This window comes from Pinus tabuliformis, chromosome 9 (genome assembly GCF_031772625.1).
Source record: "Pinus tabuliformis cultivar Carrire ecotype Pingquan chromosome 9, CPIR1, whole genome shotgun sequence".
In the NCBI taxonomy this organism is placed as follows: Eukaryota; Viridiplantae; Streptophyta; class Pinopsida; order Pinales; family Pinaceae; genus Pinus; species Pinus tabuliformis.
This window is the reverse complement of record NC_142307.1, coordinates 1230168960-1230187078: the sequence shown is the minus strand read 5'-3', so window position 1 is coordinate 1230187078 and position 18119 is coordinate 1230168960. Positions and strand designations below refer to the sequence as shown.

At 36.7% G+C, this 18119-nt stretch overlaps 1 protein-coding gene across 1 annotated transcript; it reads right to left on the bottom strand.

Annotated features, from left to right (window-relative positions):
- Nucleotides 1–14602: 14602 nt before the first annotated feature.
- Nucleotides 14603–15403, bottom strand: LOC149152980 (uncharacterized). Its single transcript, XM_089443655.1, has 2 exons — nucleotides 15205–15403; nucleotides 14603–15099 (listed from the first exon to the last, which is right to left on the bottom strand). Exons 1-2 carry the CDS (start codon nucleotides 15401–15403, stop codon nucleotides 14603–14605), a joined length of 696 nt encoding a protein of 231 aa, XP_089299781.1.
- Between the last annotated feature and the right edge of the window lie 2716 nt (nucleotides 15404–18119).

The window sequence follows — 18119 nt, the reverse complement described above, 5'->3', positions numbered from 1 at the left end:
ATTGAAAATACGCCTATAACAAATAAATAAAGGAAAGTGAGGAATTTTTTAAGCCATGCTAGATATTATTGAATATATATTGGAGAATTCAGTAGAATAACCTCTCCATTATTTGTATTACTTACTAAAGATGTAGAATGTATTTGGAAAATAAATTTTTAATAAGATTTTGAAACCTTAAAAGAGAAGTTGAAAATCGCTCCTAAGTTACAAGGGCCAAACTAGATTTTAACATTTCAAAGGCCAAACTAGATTCTAACATTTCATATTTATTTAGACTCTTCTAATGAAAGTTTGGTTGTTGAGATATGATACAAAGAAAACGCAATAATGCATGCAATATATTACATCAATAAAAAATTTGCAAATGCACAATTGTACTATAACATTACCAAAAAGGAATTCCTAGGAGTTATACATACCATCAACAAATTCATATACTTAGTGTGAGATTATTTCATAAAATATCAATTGTTTCAATTGGGCAATTTGGTGCTTCTATATGATTCAAGGCTCAAATATTTTAAGGGGAAGGTGAACACAAGATGGTTAGGTCCATTTGAAGTAAAGAGAGTGTATGAAAATGAAACTATGAAGATTTGAATTATTGATGAAGAATGGTTACCACTCCTAGTCAACAATAATGCTTGAAATTATACAAGAAGCTCAAATATAAGTAGGATTTCACACAAAGACAATAAATTCTAAGACTTAAATTTAATTGGGAACCTGTTGGGGTAAAATCACAACATCCTCATTTTTAACTTATTAATTCATAATAATAATGGGGACCTTTTTTGTAAATTTTGGTTAAATCACCTTTTAATATTTTGTTTTGGTTAAGTGTCCGACAATTTGATGAGATTTTTTATTTCTTCAGATTTTTCTTTTGATTGCTTCATTGCATTTGAATTTTTGTAATCTTTCCATCGGTTCTCACTTCATCTCTTTTGGATGCACAGTTTGCAAATGGTGCTCATTCGAAGTTCGATGATTTTTACACCTAGGCTAAAAACGTATATTATTTTAATCTTTGTAAATTAATTAGTTATTAATTGTAAATATTGATTTTGATTGATTTTTGATTAATTTTGATTAATTATTGAATTGAGGCTTCTATGATCCATAATATTCTTAAGAAGAGTTTCAGCATAAAGCACATGTAGAAAACCTTTGTTGACGCTTTTGAACCAACTAGTGTGGTTCATTGTCAGGACCAGTTGAGGAATCAGATCATAGCTACGAGTTAAATAGGGAGAGCAGCTCTTCCAAACAGCTAGGTGTGACCATTAATGGCTATAAAAACGACTAAATTATATAATAATATTCTAATGTTAATTGAGGGTCAATAGTAATATAATATAAAGTCAAGTATTGACGGTGAATGGGTGCGCTGTTAAGGCACTTTGCGATAGGTCACTCAATTCCCGTGGGTACTTAGTTTAAATAGTATATATATATAATATAAAGTCAAAGTAACTCATTATATTCGTAATAAATAATTCAATAATTTATATAATATATTAAATAATAGAATCTTGTACTATTTCATTTTTATTTTAAAAATTCAATAATTTATATATTATAACATATTATATATTTGAATCTTATACTATTTCATTTATAAATTTTATTGGTAATTAATTAATTATTTAAGTTCAAAGTCAATCAAGGTTAAGTAAAGCGATCTCCATAACATTTTATTAATTTTTTTTAATTTGGTTATTAATTAATTCTTTTTTAATATATTTAAATAAATTAAAAATCAAGGTCAAGTAAAAGGGTAATTTACTCCTCCTCTTTTTTTTTTTTTGGAAATAATAAAAAATTATTAAATAAAATTAATAAATTATTTTTAATTGTTAGTTTAGAAATTTTATTTATAAGTGTTAGTTAAAAAATAAATAAATAACTAAATAACTAAATTAAAATAAAATAACATAAATAAATAAATTATAAATAAATAAATAAATAATAATAATAATAATAATAATTTTGGATTAAGGTAAGGCTAAAGAACATAAAATTAAAAATTATAAGAGAAGCCATCTAATAGATCTAGGGATGATAATATTAAGATCTTAATGATAAGGTGTTATTAATAAAAATAATATAACAAGAGTCAAAAAAACTAAAAACAAGATGGTCAAGAACATGACCAAAAATTTACTAACGATCCTACAAAACCACCACAACCAAGATTATAAAACAATTAAAAATATGTATTATCAGATTTCAGAAATTAATATAAATTTCAATTCTTAAAACTTTTACAATCCGGAAACTCAAGTGATTGCAATTTTTTATTTAATCCCAAAACTTATTATCATTAATCGAAGTACAAAAAAGAATGTTTAGACATTCAACTGAGTTTTCTTGTGCCAGAGAGATGTTTACATCTCCACTTTAACCATAAATAAAGAGGCTTTTGTAAGCACTATTGTAGTCAAAAAGATTTTTTAAGTTCAAAGACTGTCACCATAATACCTGTCCCAGCAGCCCAAAAATGTGTTGTTATTTTAATTCACTTAACATAAAAAAGTGTGTCCCGCTACACGTTGCCCTCCTTTCCTTTCCTCATCTCACCACCTTCTTTCCATTTTGGGACTTTCATTTTCGTAACGCCTATTTTAATTCACTCCCGAAATATATACCTTTGAAACCTCCTTATCTCTCCACTCCATTTTGGGACCTTGATATTACTCAATATCGTAACACCCATTTTTTAAATCATCTGAAATATATAACCCTGATGGTCTATTTAATAACCTCTGCACTTATCAATCCCTGCCATCTGGCAATGGTCAGGGACTATAGCAATCGATAAATGTGAGTTAACATTAGTTTTAGCTGGTCACTGTCATGGATAACCTAACTTTATCCAAACTTTTTAAAGATCATTGTGTAGTTTTATAAGGAAATCGGTTTAATCATCTTATTTGGCCTCTTCCTGAGGCGGGGAGGCTATAAAAGACTAAAATCATATCTTATATTAGTATGTTCCTTTTGCATTTACTGAAAAGTTTTTAGAGAGTTAAACTAATACTAGTATTAGTTTAAAGCATTAAATGTTATGAATATGCACCACTACATGTAACTATATTATCACACTGCATGTACGCACCACCTGCATGTACACCACCACTTGCATGTACGTCTGCCACCATTTCGTTTACATGTAAACAAGTGTATGGCATATAAACAAGTGTCATACAGGTGTTAGACATTCGAAAGTTGACAGTTGACAGCACTATGTCATGCACTTCCAACTGCTCGACCTGAGTTCTGCTGAAGTCCTCCCTATGCTCCTTTCCATTAATCTTGCGCCTGCATCCCTTATTTTCTGGATGAAAAATCTCTGAGGGGATGCCATCTATAGCATCTACTATTTCCAATCTGAACAATCCAAAAACATCAGCTCTGGTTATGGGCCATTGCGCTGGTTTGTAAAGCCAAAGACTTTGATTAAGCCAAACAAAATAGCAGCAAGACGATCAGACTCTGATTAAGTCGAACAAAATAGCAGCAAAACAACCAGACATCTTTGGAAAGTATTCTAAAACATCTAGTATCTTTAAGGATTTTGGAAAGTATTCTAAAAGGTTCAGTCTTCTGATTTCTGTCAGGTAATTTGCATTAGCTTTGCAATTATCCATAATTAATTTGTATCCCTATAGCATTCATAACAATTTTAGGTTAATAAAGTTCAGATAATTACAGCTCCTAAATAATTAGGAGAGAAAGGCAAACAACGTAAGCCATTACGAAACATAAGATAGTTGTAAAGGAGGAAGAGTGGTTAAAAAGAATTAGTTTAACTTGAATTAAATACATAGACATTATCAGCGTTCAAACTTCAAAGCTGGCCAAACGAGTTATAGTTAATGAACAATACTAGCGGCAGAATTTTTTTGCTAACAACATCTTGAAAAGCAGCTATAGTTTTTCCTTTCAATAACAAATTTCAATACCAGATACCCATGCCAGCCTGAGTTCATAGATGCGGGTTCCGGCATACCCCAGCATTGCGCACCTGGGAGGTTACGGAAGCTTGGGCCACCAATACCGCATCTACCTTACCAGTGCTCCTATAGAATCAAAAGGAGGGGCAATGACCGAGCCATAGTGATATCTATTTCAATTTCTATCACTCCTTTATTGCTCCCATTCTATATATATCTATATTATATCTCAATTCTTTTTTAATAAAAAAACACGCTTAGCCATGAATCAGAATGAAATAAAGGGGTTAAGTGCTCTCTCTTTTGCAGAAGCTAAGGTAGCAGGTTAAGTTGTTGACTTCTAACCATTAAATGTATCTGTTGCAGCTTGGTATGGGGTAGAAGGAACCATTTAAGGCAGGGGCAAGAGAAAGGAAGCATACGAGTAAATAGCAAAGGCTAAAGCAACTTTAGTTGCGGGGTTGATCTATAAGCTATCGTTTCATCCGTTTACCCCTATGCGAAGCAAGCAACAAAAGAAGAAATTTAAACAAGGACCAGGTTTCTTCTCTATTTCGTTCATGCTACTTACTATTTTTCTAGATGATGCAAGGCCAAATTGGATGCCTATCAAAGTCGACTGCGGGAACCGAGCAGCTTCTTCCAGGCAAGAAACAAAGTAAACTTCCTCACTCTTGGCTCTTCTTAATCGGTAGGCAAAAAATAACAAACCAACGAAACCAGCAGAACAACGACAGAAAATGAAGATTGTGTGATTATGTGAAGGCACAGGAGAGCTGGTAATTATACTGATTACCTCATTGTCGTGCCATTACCTCCCTTATGGACTCCGTCATTGAATGGCCCACCATTACCATTGAAAGGCCGCCTGGCAAAGAAAATGAAGAATGTGTGGGAGGCAGAGGAATCGTTGAACGACTCGTCTTTCCTTTTGCAGGGACTGGTGCTGCTCATTTCCTGCCTCCGCTGCTGAATGACATCCATGGTGAACTCGTGCACAACCTTTAATGTGCAGAGAAGGCGTTTTTCCGACCCAATGTTGAGCATCCTCTTTATATTCCACGCCAACGAGATCGGTGCAGTGGAGCGCCGAGCGCCGAGTTCGGTTGCTACATCGAAAGCCTACGCGAACTCCGAAACAAAAAGGCTCGCATCAATGCTAGCCGGATCGATCCCGAACACAACTTTGCATATATTATCAAATGCGAAACGCTACAAAATGTCCTGAAAATCCAATCCTCTGCCCGTCTAGCTGGCTCGTCAAGAATTGGCAGGAGTCGATCCGTGAACTCTTCGATGACATGGAGAACAAATTATCGCAGAGAGCGAGTGTTCAACTCATAGTTGGCAACCTTGCGCTGCAATTTCCAGGCATTCCTGTCGGAATTAACAATCCCCTTCCCCAACAGATCGTGCAGAATGGCCATAAAGGGCTTCCCCTTTAGATAATTGTTGAATTGGGTCTTCAGTATATACTTAATATTCTTAGGATTCTCCGTCACAACCGTTCGAACTACTCCCAGTCGCTCGACCAGAATGGTCTGCGTGGGGGATTCTGCGAGCATTTCTGCGTACCATTGAAGCAGGTGGCCTAACCCACGACTGGATATGATCTTGGGCCGGAAACAAGCCTAGGACGAGACAGAATTCTACAAAAAACGCAAACCATGAGTACCAGCAGCAACAGTGCCCCAAGCGACAGAGCAACAGCAGGGCTACATGGCAGTTAGCATACTATTTGGCCTCGCCTAAACATTGCAGTGTGTCGTTTGGGCAGTGAGGGAGAGTGACGGAGACCGTTGAGTAACTATATCTTTTGTGTCACTGTTTTCCCACAGAAATGGTAATAGGGGTGTCTTCTTCGCAATTGAAGGACTCGATCTATGAACCAGACCTTTATTTTGATCCCCATTGATCCCGAATAAAGTGAAAAACATAAACACTTCCCCATTTCCCTCTCGTCTCCAAGTTCAGCTGTGACGGGGTTCACTTTCAAATTATTGATTCGTTTCTATTTTCATCAGTCTACAACTAGAGCTAATAAAATAACCAGAAAACAAGGAGTGAGCTAATAAAATAACCAGAAAACACAGTGACATTGGGTTGCTCACAGGGAAGCCGATAATGGCTACACTACTCGCGAACAGCTTGTTGGCCTTCCTTAAACGATCCCTGGGATGACAATGACACAACTAAGCGCATTTGACAAGTTATCCTAGCCGCACATGCAGCCAATGATTTATCTGCATGAGTGTTTCCACGTTGTGAGGAGTAATAATAAAATGTACTATCCTGAGGACTCCGTTGTATAAAAGTTACTCTTGTCAATTGGGCTTAGCGCATTCCAATTAATCCAATACCTCGTTAAAAGATAAAATCACTTAATAGAACTCCAACTTCAATATTTGTGATCAGCATTGCGCTCACATGTAACTTAGTGAGATATAATTTTCATTTCCTTTGTTTCAATTTATAAAACCCCGCATTTACAATTTTTCCCTATGTCACAATGTCAAATAAATAAGGTATATATTTCTTCATTTTCTAAGAATTTGTCTCCTTTACTATATTTGGCATTAGCTGAACTTATTAGCATCTTAATGAGTAAGACTTGTTAGCTGGGTATTGGCATGCTATCTAGTTAGTCTGAAATCTCAGAAGCGGGATTGGTATTAGGTTTTCATATGGTGAACTTTGTCGATTCCCTTGGCACTGGCATGTCGCGTGTCACTTATAAGACTGAAATTTTGGGTAAAATTATATCGTAGCAATCCTTACTTTCAAGTACTTACAGGCCACCGCTTCACCTACATGAAAAGCCAGGGTTTATATATATATTCTATACGCAGGAGCATCTCCATCCTTGTTATCTTCTTGCTAGAGTGAAAAACAATCCAGAAAAACATTGGTTTGTTCCATATATCTATATAAACCGTTGCAACATATAATGTTCTTTTACATGCTTCCTGCTCAGTGCAGGGACTAGCTGCATACAGCCTATCTTGTTTGTTTTAGAACTTCTTTTTTAATTAGTCTCCAGAAATTATTCCTCCTTCAAAATTTTAATACTCTTAAAATTCTCCTTCTACCTCCCTCTCCTTCACCATATACTTACTTTACTCCAGGGCATCATAACCATATTCGTTTCAAAGCTCTTTTTTAATTCCCCTTCCAAAATCCCCGATCCTCCTTCCTTTCCCTTTTGCCTCCCCACTTCCCATATAAAAGTCCTCCTCATATCAATTTCGGCATTCTTAAAGAGCTCCCAAAAAACCACTATGGGAATTTTTAATAATATTTTTGTGATTAATTTAATTTTAATTTAATATTTTTTAAAATTAATATTAATTAATTTCTGTAAATTATTTAAATTCGTAATTTTATTAATTTGTATATAATTAATTTAATTTAATTTTAATTAAGTTATATTAACATTATAATTGTAATTACTTTTTTAATTATAATTATATAGTTAATTACAATTATTAATTTACTTAATTAATATTATATTTTTTTATTAAACTTTCCTAATTTTGGTTTAGACAGTTTTTTCCAAAATTTTGATAGTTTTGATACTTTAATTTTGGAGACTCATAAGTTGAGATTTATTTGGCCAAATGAAGCTCACAATAGCTTGTTGGAAAGCTAAGATTGAGGAGAATAATATGAGAATGATAAGTGTAGCAGATTTAATCATTTAATGACCCAAAAATTTAGTAGAAAACAAAGTGACGAATTTACAACAAAAATTAGTTTTTTCAAATTTGATTTGAGCAAATTTCATTGGCTCGAGAAATCTATTGTCACTAATTCATTCTCTAATATTGATTCAAAGGCTAATCATATCCATTTGAAGTAGTTGTAGCATGGAATTTCTTTGGATTTTATTTATTTTAATTTAGCAATTTCATGAGTTTGTTTTTCTGATTTCTGTTTATTTTTGTTTTTGTTTTGATTCGTTTGTAGCAAGATATCAATTGGAGTAGTTCAGATTTGAAACATTTTGGAGCAATGGAAAGAGACCAACAAAGAGGAAAATCAGGAATTTGCAGCTCTAATTCAGTGTTTCGAAAACTACTCTCAACGATTCTCTATTTTGGAGATTTCTTGTAATTATTAAATAATAGTTTTGAGAATGAGGGGGTGGGGAGGGGGTTCCTTTTCTCTGCAACTAGAGGCTCTGAAAGCACTATTGTAATAAGAGATTATAGCTATAGGTGATAGGAAAACTTTAGATCCGAGGTTAGGTGAAAACTCTATGATTTTTCTTGCTATGCATTTGCACTATTGTAATGTACTGTGAGTTGAATTAAGGAGAGACCAAGTATTTTTAGTTCTGAAAGAGAAGGTTGTTTTGCACCACTGTTAGAAATTTATCAAAGGAGATGAAGCTGCTCAAGGACTGAAAATTCTTGTAATAAGATTTTGGTATGATTTTAATTAATTTTCATTTCATGTCCACTATTGTGTGGGATGTAAATTAATCATTTTTCTTAATCATAATTTCTGCAATTGATTTTAATTATTGTTCCAAGTAGTGTATGACATTCTCATATTGAACACTACTTTTGTATCGATTGTTTTATGCTATTGAAGTTCTATAAGAGCTCTCTCTAAGGAACAAAACATAATTAGAATTGATATGAATTCATTGAAATAGGAATGTGTTAAGCAATGACTATTTATTGTTTAAATACATTCCCTTTTTTCATTCCATTTCATTAATTGAATGAACTAATTCTTTAATTGATGAAAATTATATAATGAATTCAATCATATAAACAATCCTCTTCCCCTAGTTAATTAGTCCATCTTCTCTTGAATTGAGAGAAGGCTATCATTTCCCAATTCGAGATAGGATTAGTTTTACTTGCATCTTAGAGTAAATTTACATTTAGTTTTAAATTTTTACATTCTAGAATTCCCCTCATATAAGGGAAGGACTTAGTTGCGGTTTGGTTGAGCCATAGAGTAAGCTTAAGGATCATTTTCTTGCAAGAGATTTGCAAGAGGGCAGATCTGATTTCTCTCTTTCTATCGGAAAGTAATAGATATACTATAAGCTAGAAGAGAGAGAGAGAGGGTAACTGGACCCAAATGAACCAATCAGAACCACTACACTAAATGATAAGAGCTTAGTTGGGGTTCTGACCAGGTGATCTCTCTTACATGTTGATAAGGTTGTTTTTGACCATCAACGGTTTTGACACTAGAAGGAGGGCCACAGTAAATTGTTTCTTTGAATATTTTGTGCTTTAAGATTTTATCTATTACTATGGCTCCACTTAAAAAACCTCCTTGGAGTTGTTTTATTGGACCTCACCCAACTACTACTCCTATATACGCAGTCCAGAACCTGTCTAAGGTAAAGTATAATGACATGTCATCTGCTTTTAATCATCTCCTTCAATTTATTTTAAGCTGCAATAATTTTAATATTGATAAAGATATTATTTGCAGGATCTTCACTTGTATTTGACAGGTAAAGCCAAATTCTGGTGCTTATCACTTCTAGTTGCTTCCATACATAGTTGGGACGAATTTTCGAAGATTTTCTTTCACACTTTTCATGAATATGATTATGAAAAGGTGTGTGATAAGTTAGAAGAATTGCGAAGGATGAAAGATAAGACTTTGGATAATTTTTACATCAGATTTAAATTAATTTTAATGCAATTTTGGTCTAAAGATTTTCCTCCTCAATTTTAATTAATTGGATGGTTAAGACATTTAGTGTCTTTGTCTTGTGATAATTATGAAGAACCAGAAAACATATCCATTGATGATAAAGAATCAATTACTCAAAATGAAAATGTTGATCCTTCACAAAATGAAATTGCAAATACTGCTAATCAACAAACATAAATTGTTGCTACTCAAATAAATGATGCTTATGCCAGAATTGCTCCAAATTTACATAATGTTGATGAAGTAGAAATTCGACAAGATACACAGTTCATTAGCAGCAATCAACATCAAATAAATCAACAACAATTAAATCATCCAAATAATGTCAACAACACACAATCTACTGCAATTAATGTACGATCTTCTTCTGCTGATAATAAATTGGAAGTTATGGAGCAACTTAGCGACAATTTGCAGATCGATCAAATGCACAAAAAATCTGATTTTTATGAAGAAATTGATCAGCAGTCTGAAGTTTGCAATGATTCAAATGTAGAAGAATCTGAAAATGAGCAATCTTTTGTAAAGAGAGAAACTTTCAGGTATCTATCTTTAACCTCTTATTTCTGTCTCTATCCTCATCTTTTCAATAATGATGATTTAATTGTTAATCAATTAACAGTCTCCTTGGACACAAATTTAATTTTAAAAAACAAAGGAGATGTTACTAATTTATTTAATGTTGAATCATCGTCTAATTTTGATTTTGATAGAGAAAATTTAATTAATAATATTTACAATGATCCTGGAGATTCTTCTTATCTTGCATGTGATCTTTTCCTGGTTCTGATTTATTCCATTCAAAGGAACAAAACACTAATGAAGTCATTTATAATAAATACTTAAAGACTAAAAATGTTGAACCTCTTTTCTCTTCAAAAATGGTTTTGTCTGACTCTCATATTCTCAATTCCTTAAGCAAATCTATTTTTAAAGATGAAAAGAACAGTAATCAAGAAATTATTTCGATCCATTCTTCTTCTTCTTTTTTACGAAATCGGCTGCTATATTGAATTCTGAAAAAAAGTGCGGGAACATAGGTTCCGATGATACAAAGAAAGCAGAGAAGGCTCTGATTCTAATTGATTACAGAGAGCGGTTATCTCCATCGCCCTGCTTGTTCCGGATTGGAGAGAAACTAAGCTAGAATAGATTCTGACGAATTGAAGCAATAAAAATAAACATTTGCAAGTCATTAAAGGTGAAATATCAGCAACTGGAAGGTCGTCGACATTTGATGCCAATGTTTACAAAGACATTGGATTCATCCCGGTTAAGTTGAAATCTGGAGCCTGCGCAGATATGATGCGAGAAGATACGATTCTGGGCGGAGTAGGTGGAGTTGCTTAGCGACTGATGATTAAAAGGTAGAACGGTTCTCCGCCGTATTTGGACACTGTTACTGATCCTGCTGCAAGCCTAGAGGTTCTGGTATTGATTCCACTTGGTAGAGCTGTCCAGATTAGTGTTGAAAGAACTAAAACAATTCATGGCAAGGGCTGAAGCGATTCCTCTGTATTGCATAGCAGATTACCGATTGTCCTATCACAGGCCTTATTTGCATGCATGTTTGCTTGCTTATTTAAGGAGCGGAGGATATGATGGAATTGCAATGTTCCCATTGTGTTTTGCAGGATTTGGCAGCGCTGTATGACCTGCTGAAGGAGAGTGTTCGGAGAAAATTTTTTTTGAGCCATTAAGCTAATGATTATAGAGGAATCTCCAAAGACTTTCGCTGGTCTTATACCAAGTTTGCTAAGTTGTTTTAGACCTTGGTAAAGGGCCAACGCCTCTGCCCTGTTATTGGAAATTTTCCCTAAGCCCCATTCATAGAAGAGGACACATTCCCCATTGGCATTGTAGATCACACCCCCTGCCCCTGCAATACCTGGGTTTGACTTGGATGCTCCATCGAAGAAGAGGTAGAAACAATTACAGTTTTGCAGCCAATTTGTGAACTCTTCCTCTTTGAGCCTTATCTTCCAATTGTAGGTTCCCTGTCTGCGCTGAGCCCTCATTGAATTGCCATTCTGAGTGTTGTGGTTTTTATCCAAGATGTAGCTGATGAAGCTCCTTTCTTCCACACTGTACTCTGTTGCATCTAAGTTGCTATGAGTTTTGATAGAGATAGTCTCAAGAGCTAGAGTTTTTGCCTTGTTGCAGGCTAATCTGGAATTTGAATTCTTGTCCTTAAAGATTTTCCTATTTCTTACCAGCCAAATACTCCATAACATGGTGTATGGGAGAATGTTCCAGACCCTCTGCACTAAATTGATGTTCTTGTTTTTCCAAGGGCAGTTCTTTTTCCAAGATTGTATCATTTCACCTATGGAGTGATGGGTGACCCAAGGCTAATTATCAGTTGGATACAGTACTTTCCAGCAGTCGATGGCAAATGGGCAGTCTACAAAGAGGTGCTGCATAGATTCTTCCGCAGCATAGCAGTTGGGACAGCAAGATGGTCCTTTGATACCTCGTTTTTGTAAGTTCTCTGCTGTTAGAATTTTCCCTTTTAGTAAGGTCCAGATGAAAAATTTGATTTTCGAAGGAGCCTCTGACTTCCAAACCATTCTCCAAGAGTTCCATAGTGGCATAGGGAAAGTGTTGTGGCAGATTTGTTGGTGGGTTGCTTGAACAGAGAAATCTGAGCGAGTTGGATCCCAACGAAATCTGTCCCTCTCATTCTTTTTTACAGGGGCTTTGCTGTGGAGGAGCGACTGCAGGAAGGCAAGACTAGGTTTGAGAGTGGTGGGAATGTCAGGAAAAGACCATCCCTGCCAAATATGGGATAGAGGGTCCCAACTAGAGATCTGATTCAGATAATGGATACCCTTGCTACTGAGAAAGGAGAGAATAGGGATGGCTTCTTCATGATTTTTTATAGGTTGTTGACCCAGAATTTTATCAGCTCCAACATTGATACTGTCTCCTCCCTTAGGCACTTTGGATATGTTCTGGGCAATAAATGGAATAGCTTTTTTGCAGAGGCTCCAGATTTTTGAAGAGTCTCTATTGGGTATGGCCGAATCAAGCAGTTGCTATCTAGGGCAGTTCATATATTTGATTTCCAGCACCCTTTTCCATCAAGTTGAAGGACCAATGATGAGCCTCCAAACTATCTTTCCTCCGAAAGCTAAATTTTGAAATTTGGGGGATCTAATTCCGAGGCCTCCTCTGTCCAGGGTTTGTATTACATGTTTCCAGCTGACTAAATTGAATTTCTTTTTATCAGTTTTCCCCCTTGCCAAAGAAAATGGCGAAGGATAACTTCCATTTTGTTATGAAAAGAAGAGGGGGCTTGATACAAAGAAAATCGATAAAGGGGGAGAGAAGAAATACCAGATTTAAGGAGGATGAGCTGTCTTGCTGGGTTAAGCCAAACTGAACCCCACTGCTGCACTTTCCGCTTCACTTTGCCAATGATGATGTTCCAGGTTTCTGCCTTCAGAGGTTTTAGACTCACAAGCATGCCCAAATAGGTGAAATGCGTCCACTCAAGATTGCAAGTGACGCCAAAGATATTAGCGATCTTGTGAATAACTTGATTTGAAGCATTCCAACCAAATATACAGCTTTTCAACTGGTTAACCAGACCTCCTGAGTACCCCATAAATTTGTCGAGAAGAGTCTTGAACCTCCTTGCTATAGTGGTGGAGGCTCCGCCTATAAGCAAAGTGTCGTCGGCGAACTGAGAATGATTAATGTTCTTGGGTCCATTTACAAATTTGATTCCTGTTATGAGACCCATTCTTCTGTTGTAGTCCAAAACTTGGCTAAAAGATTCAGCCATAAGGATAAATAGGTAAAGGGGACAACCATGTCTAAGAACCCTGGAGGATTGAAATGCTTCACCCAGTCGACCATTAACCAATGGGGAAATCCAAGGGCCAGAGATGCAAGCAGAGATGAGGTTGATGAAGGGCAGCTCAAAACCCATCTTTTTTAAAACAGCAGAGAGGAAGGTGTGTCTAACTCTGTCAAAGGCGTTGGCGAGGTCGAGCTTGAGGATGAATCCTTTCTCCTTCCTAGAGAGACTCGAGTGGATGGCTTCTTGGACTAAATGGATGGAGTCAGTAATTTGTTTGTTGGCCATGAAACCTCCTTGGTTGTCCGAAATCAAGGAGGGGAGAAGGGGTTTCAAGCGAGCATCCAGGATTTTTGCAAATATTTTGTATGAAGAGTTGCATAGGGAAATGGGTCTGAACCAAGCAAAGGAAGTGGGCCTGTTTTCTTTGGGGATGAGAGCCAAAAAGGTGGCATTGGTATATCCTACTATTTTGCCCTTTCTCTGAATCCACCTGATCATCTTAGTCAAGTATTTTTTAATAAGACTCCAAAAAGCCTTATAGAAACAGATGGGGAATCCATGAGGCCCGGGAGCCTTATCAGGATTCATAGCCCAGATCGTTCTTCTGATTTCCTCCTCTTCGATTTCTTTTGCCAAACTGTCGTTCATTTCTTTGGTAACTCCTTTGGGCAAGTGTTGAAGAAAGTCAGCGTAATCCTCTTCCCCTTTGGTTTCAGTTAAAATTTCTTTGTAATAATTGGTGGCAGCCCTTCTGATAGCCTCTTGGGTGTTATGCTAATTGCCTTCATTGTCCAAAATTGGGCTAACATTGTTCCTGATTTTTCTAGCCGTGGCCTGTTTGTGGAAAAAGGCTTTATTTTTGTCACCATCTTGCAGCCAGAGCTGCCTTGACTTAAGTCTCCATTTTATCTCTTTTTCTCAGTTAATATGGCTCAGCTTTGCATAGAGGGCACCTTCTTGCTCCTTATTCTGCTGAGTGAGACCATGAGCCTCAATCATTCTTTGGATGCATTCAAGGTCGTTTTTAATTTTTTTTTTTGGTCTCTTCAGGTTCTTTGTAATTGACTCTTGCCCACTCTTTGATGGCCTGTCTAGTTCTCTTTAGTTTGGTTTCCCATATGAAGCCTGGGGAGCCTTCAACATGCTAGATCCAGGATCTTTGAATAATTTCTCTGACAGCCAAATCCCAGCTCCAGAGTAGACTGAATTTGAACAAAATTGGTCCAAACGGGCTGTGAGTTTCCAGCGTGAGAATTATGGGGTAATGGTCCGAGGCAGCGGTGGAAAGAATGTTAGCGTGCCCCACAGAAAAGGAGGAGAGGAACGAAACATTTATTAGGAACCTGTCCAGCCGTTCCATTATGTTGCCAATACCAAGCCTGCGGTTGCTCCAGGTATACCTACGATTTTTGGGGACAACGTCCACAAGTTCATGATCACGAATGGTAGTTTCCAGAAAGTCTCTAAAGGGGTCAGGCGAAAAGCATCCTCCTCTTTTTTCGTTGGCATGAAGGATCAGATTGAAATCACCTGCAACTATAATATTTGAAGTTGTTTCACCGTCGATGCTCGCCTTTAAATCATCCCAACAGCTTTCCTTTTCTCTGTATTGATTGGGAGCGTATACATTATAGATAACAACTGTTTGAGTGTTTATTTTATTTTCCAAAACTGTTCTAATCTAATGCTGGTGTGGATCTTCTGAGATGCAGTTCCATTTGCTATGAGCCCAAATGGTAGCAATACCTCCGGAAGCTCCTCTTGAGTTGCTGATACAACCTATGTACTGTTTCTGCTGATCTATTATTCCTCTTATGTCTTGCTGCTCTAACTTTGTCTCCTGAATCAATATAATTTCTGGCTTTTCACTGTGAATAAGTTCTCTGAGGGCTAAAACTTTGGAGGGGTGCCCCAGACCCCTACTGTTCCAAGACAGAATTTTCATCATTGGATGGTTGGCTTACGGAGAGGTGCTCGCCTCTCATGAGTTGCCTCCTTCTCGTGTTGCCCCTGGATGAAGGCTTCTATAGGGGTTTGAGTGCCCATAGCTATGTCCTTTTGAGCGTTCTCGTCTCTATGCTGCTTGGTAGACTTTCGACCAGGCCCTGGTTTCTTGAAGGAGTCGCCAGAGGAACCATGGTCTTTGGATGAGCTTCTTGTGAGCCTAGAGAGTGGGGGATCGAGGGATGTCTGCGAATGGGAGATCAAAAAGGGAGAAGGGTCTGAAGGATCGGAAGGGAAAGAGGGGGGCAGAGGGGGGTCCTCGGAGGGTGGATCCAGGGAAGATAAGACAAAAAAAGGGTTTGAAGAGGAGGGAAGGGGTGGATCAGAAGGGGGATGGGAAGGAGAGGGGGGGATGTTGAGGCGGAACGGGGAGCAGATGGTACAGGAGGGTCAGATTCCAGGAAAACTTTGGATGCCGGGGCGGACTTCTTCTTTTTCACAGGTTCCCATTGGACTTCTTGATCACCGCTATCTGCATCAACACGTTTAGGACATCTATTGGAAAAATGGCTGTATTTGTGGCATACCTTACATTTGAAGGGGATCTGCTCGTAATCGAGCTGCTGAATATGACTCCACTCATCAACCTTCAGTTTTATTGCTTCGGGGAGTCCTTTGCCAAGGTCAACTTCGACGCAAATCCTCGCGCAGGTCTGCATGTTCTCTTTCGGTTCGCTACGGTCAATGTATTTGCCAACTGCATTCCCGATGGCACAGACAGATTCATCTCCCCAGCAGTGGAGTGGGAGATGGGGAAGACAGACCCAAACCAGAACAGCACTGGGGACGTCCAGTTCGGGGTCAAAGTCTGGAGTCCATTTGTTGAGATACAGGCCCCTGGAGTTCATGAAGTAGGGTCCGTTTCTGAAAATTAGGTCCTTGTCCTCTTTAGATTCGAAGTGGAATGTGTAATATCCTTTCCCGCAAAACCTAATGGAGATCTTCCCTTGAATTTTATCAGTGCAGTTTCTCTCCACCCATCTTTGCACGGTTCTAGGAGAGGGCCAGAGGCCTGTAAATTGCCTATGAGTCCTTTTTCAGCCAGAGACAGGGCGGCCATGCGGGGCACGATAGGGGGTAGCTGTACTTCTTGGAGCTCATCCAGCTTCTTCAGAAATTTGGAGAGGGCAGGCCTGGGGTGTTGCGGTGGCAGCGAGTTCACCAGGGCAGAGAACGCTCTTTGAGGGTCCGATCCTTCCAATGGGGGATCCAGCGGGGCCAAAATGGGGGCCATGGCTGGGCCGTGGCCTAGGCAGCCGCAAGCTGATCACCGGGAGGTCAATAGATGCGCGCGCGGGCTGCAGCGATCAGCGCGAGCAGAAGAAAATTGATTAATTTCAAATTTCATTTCGATCCATTCTTAATCATTCAATCATCATATTGATTTTAGTAGTCATAAATCCATTCCAATTTATGATTCATACAACTTTGAAATAAAAATTTTAAATCATATTTTTGAAATTTTCTCATCCTCACAAGTGAATGAAAAATAATGAATTTAACTTCATAATTTTTGTTGACACTTGTGGGAAGGAAAATTTTGCAAATGAATGCCAACCATATTGTATCATTATTTGTAACATTAATGTAAATTTGAATCTGTTTCGTTTTCATTTTTCTCGGTTTGAATTAATGTTTCTTTCAAATTTCATTTTTAAATTTCTGAGCACATTGTACTGACACTTTGAGAATTCAAACTCTCAGCACTCATCAAGTACATTAATAAGCTTGTATGAAAATCAATTCCAGAATTTCAAGCATGAACATCGACTACCTATTTTGAAATTTTATTTGCTCATGTTTCGCCAATTCATGTAATATTATCAAATAAGTTCATCACAAACTATGACACTTGAGAGTGCATCATTACATTCAGACTAGAAACGTAACACTTCTAGAAATATTCCAAGTATTCATTCATACTTTATTGATTCATGTGGAAAATGTATAGAAGTTTCAGTTCTAGAAAAGATTTCTGACTTTGCAAGTTTTCAACAAAATTCAATATTTGAAAATATATCATTCAAGCCTAGTCTCATGTTCCCTCTTCCTTTGAACATATTCCAATCATTCACTGAAATACATCCTAATTTTTACGATCCTATAGGCATATGGTTGGAAGAATTTCAAGGTACGATTTTTGTAAATAAATTTATTTTGCCAATTTTTTATGTAAATAGTAGGTTGGGTTTTCCTTTTAATAATTTAGCTGCAATTTTTTTGTTTTGTTTTGTTTTGATTTTATACATTTTCATTAGTGCATAAATAAAACTAAGAGAGTGGTTTCATCGAAAGCATGAATATACTTAGTCATATGCTTTCTCAGTTGGTTAGATTAGGAATATAATTAGTTTAGTTATATTTCTCTTTCCTGTTTTTATTTATTTCAATATTTTTTATTTTTAATAAACAGGCAATGAGGACCAAACATTTACCTTAATATTCACTGCATTTTTGGTAAATAGTTGCTCAGAGCATATTTACCATCTTGTATTTTCATATTATTTTCATGCTTATGGTGCACTTTTTTTATCTTTCTCCTTTACATCTAAGCACATTTTAAATAATAATTTCTCAAGCATGGCTAAGTGATCTCATGCAATACTCTTCTTCTTCAATATGAAGTGGATATAAATCAATGAATCATTACTTACTAT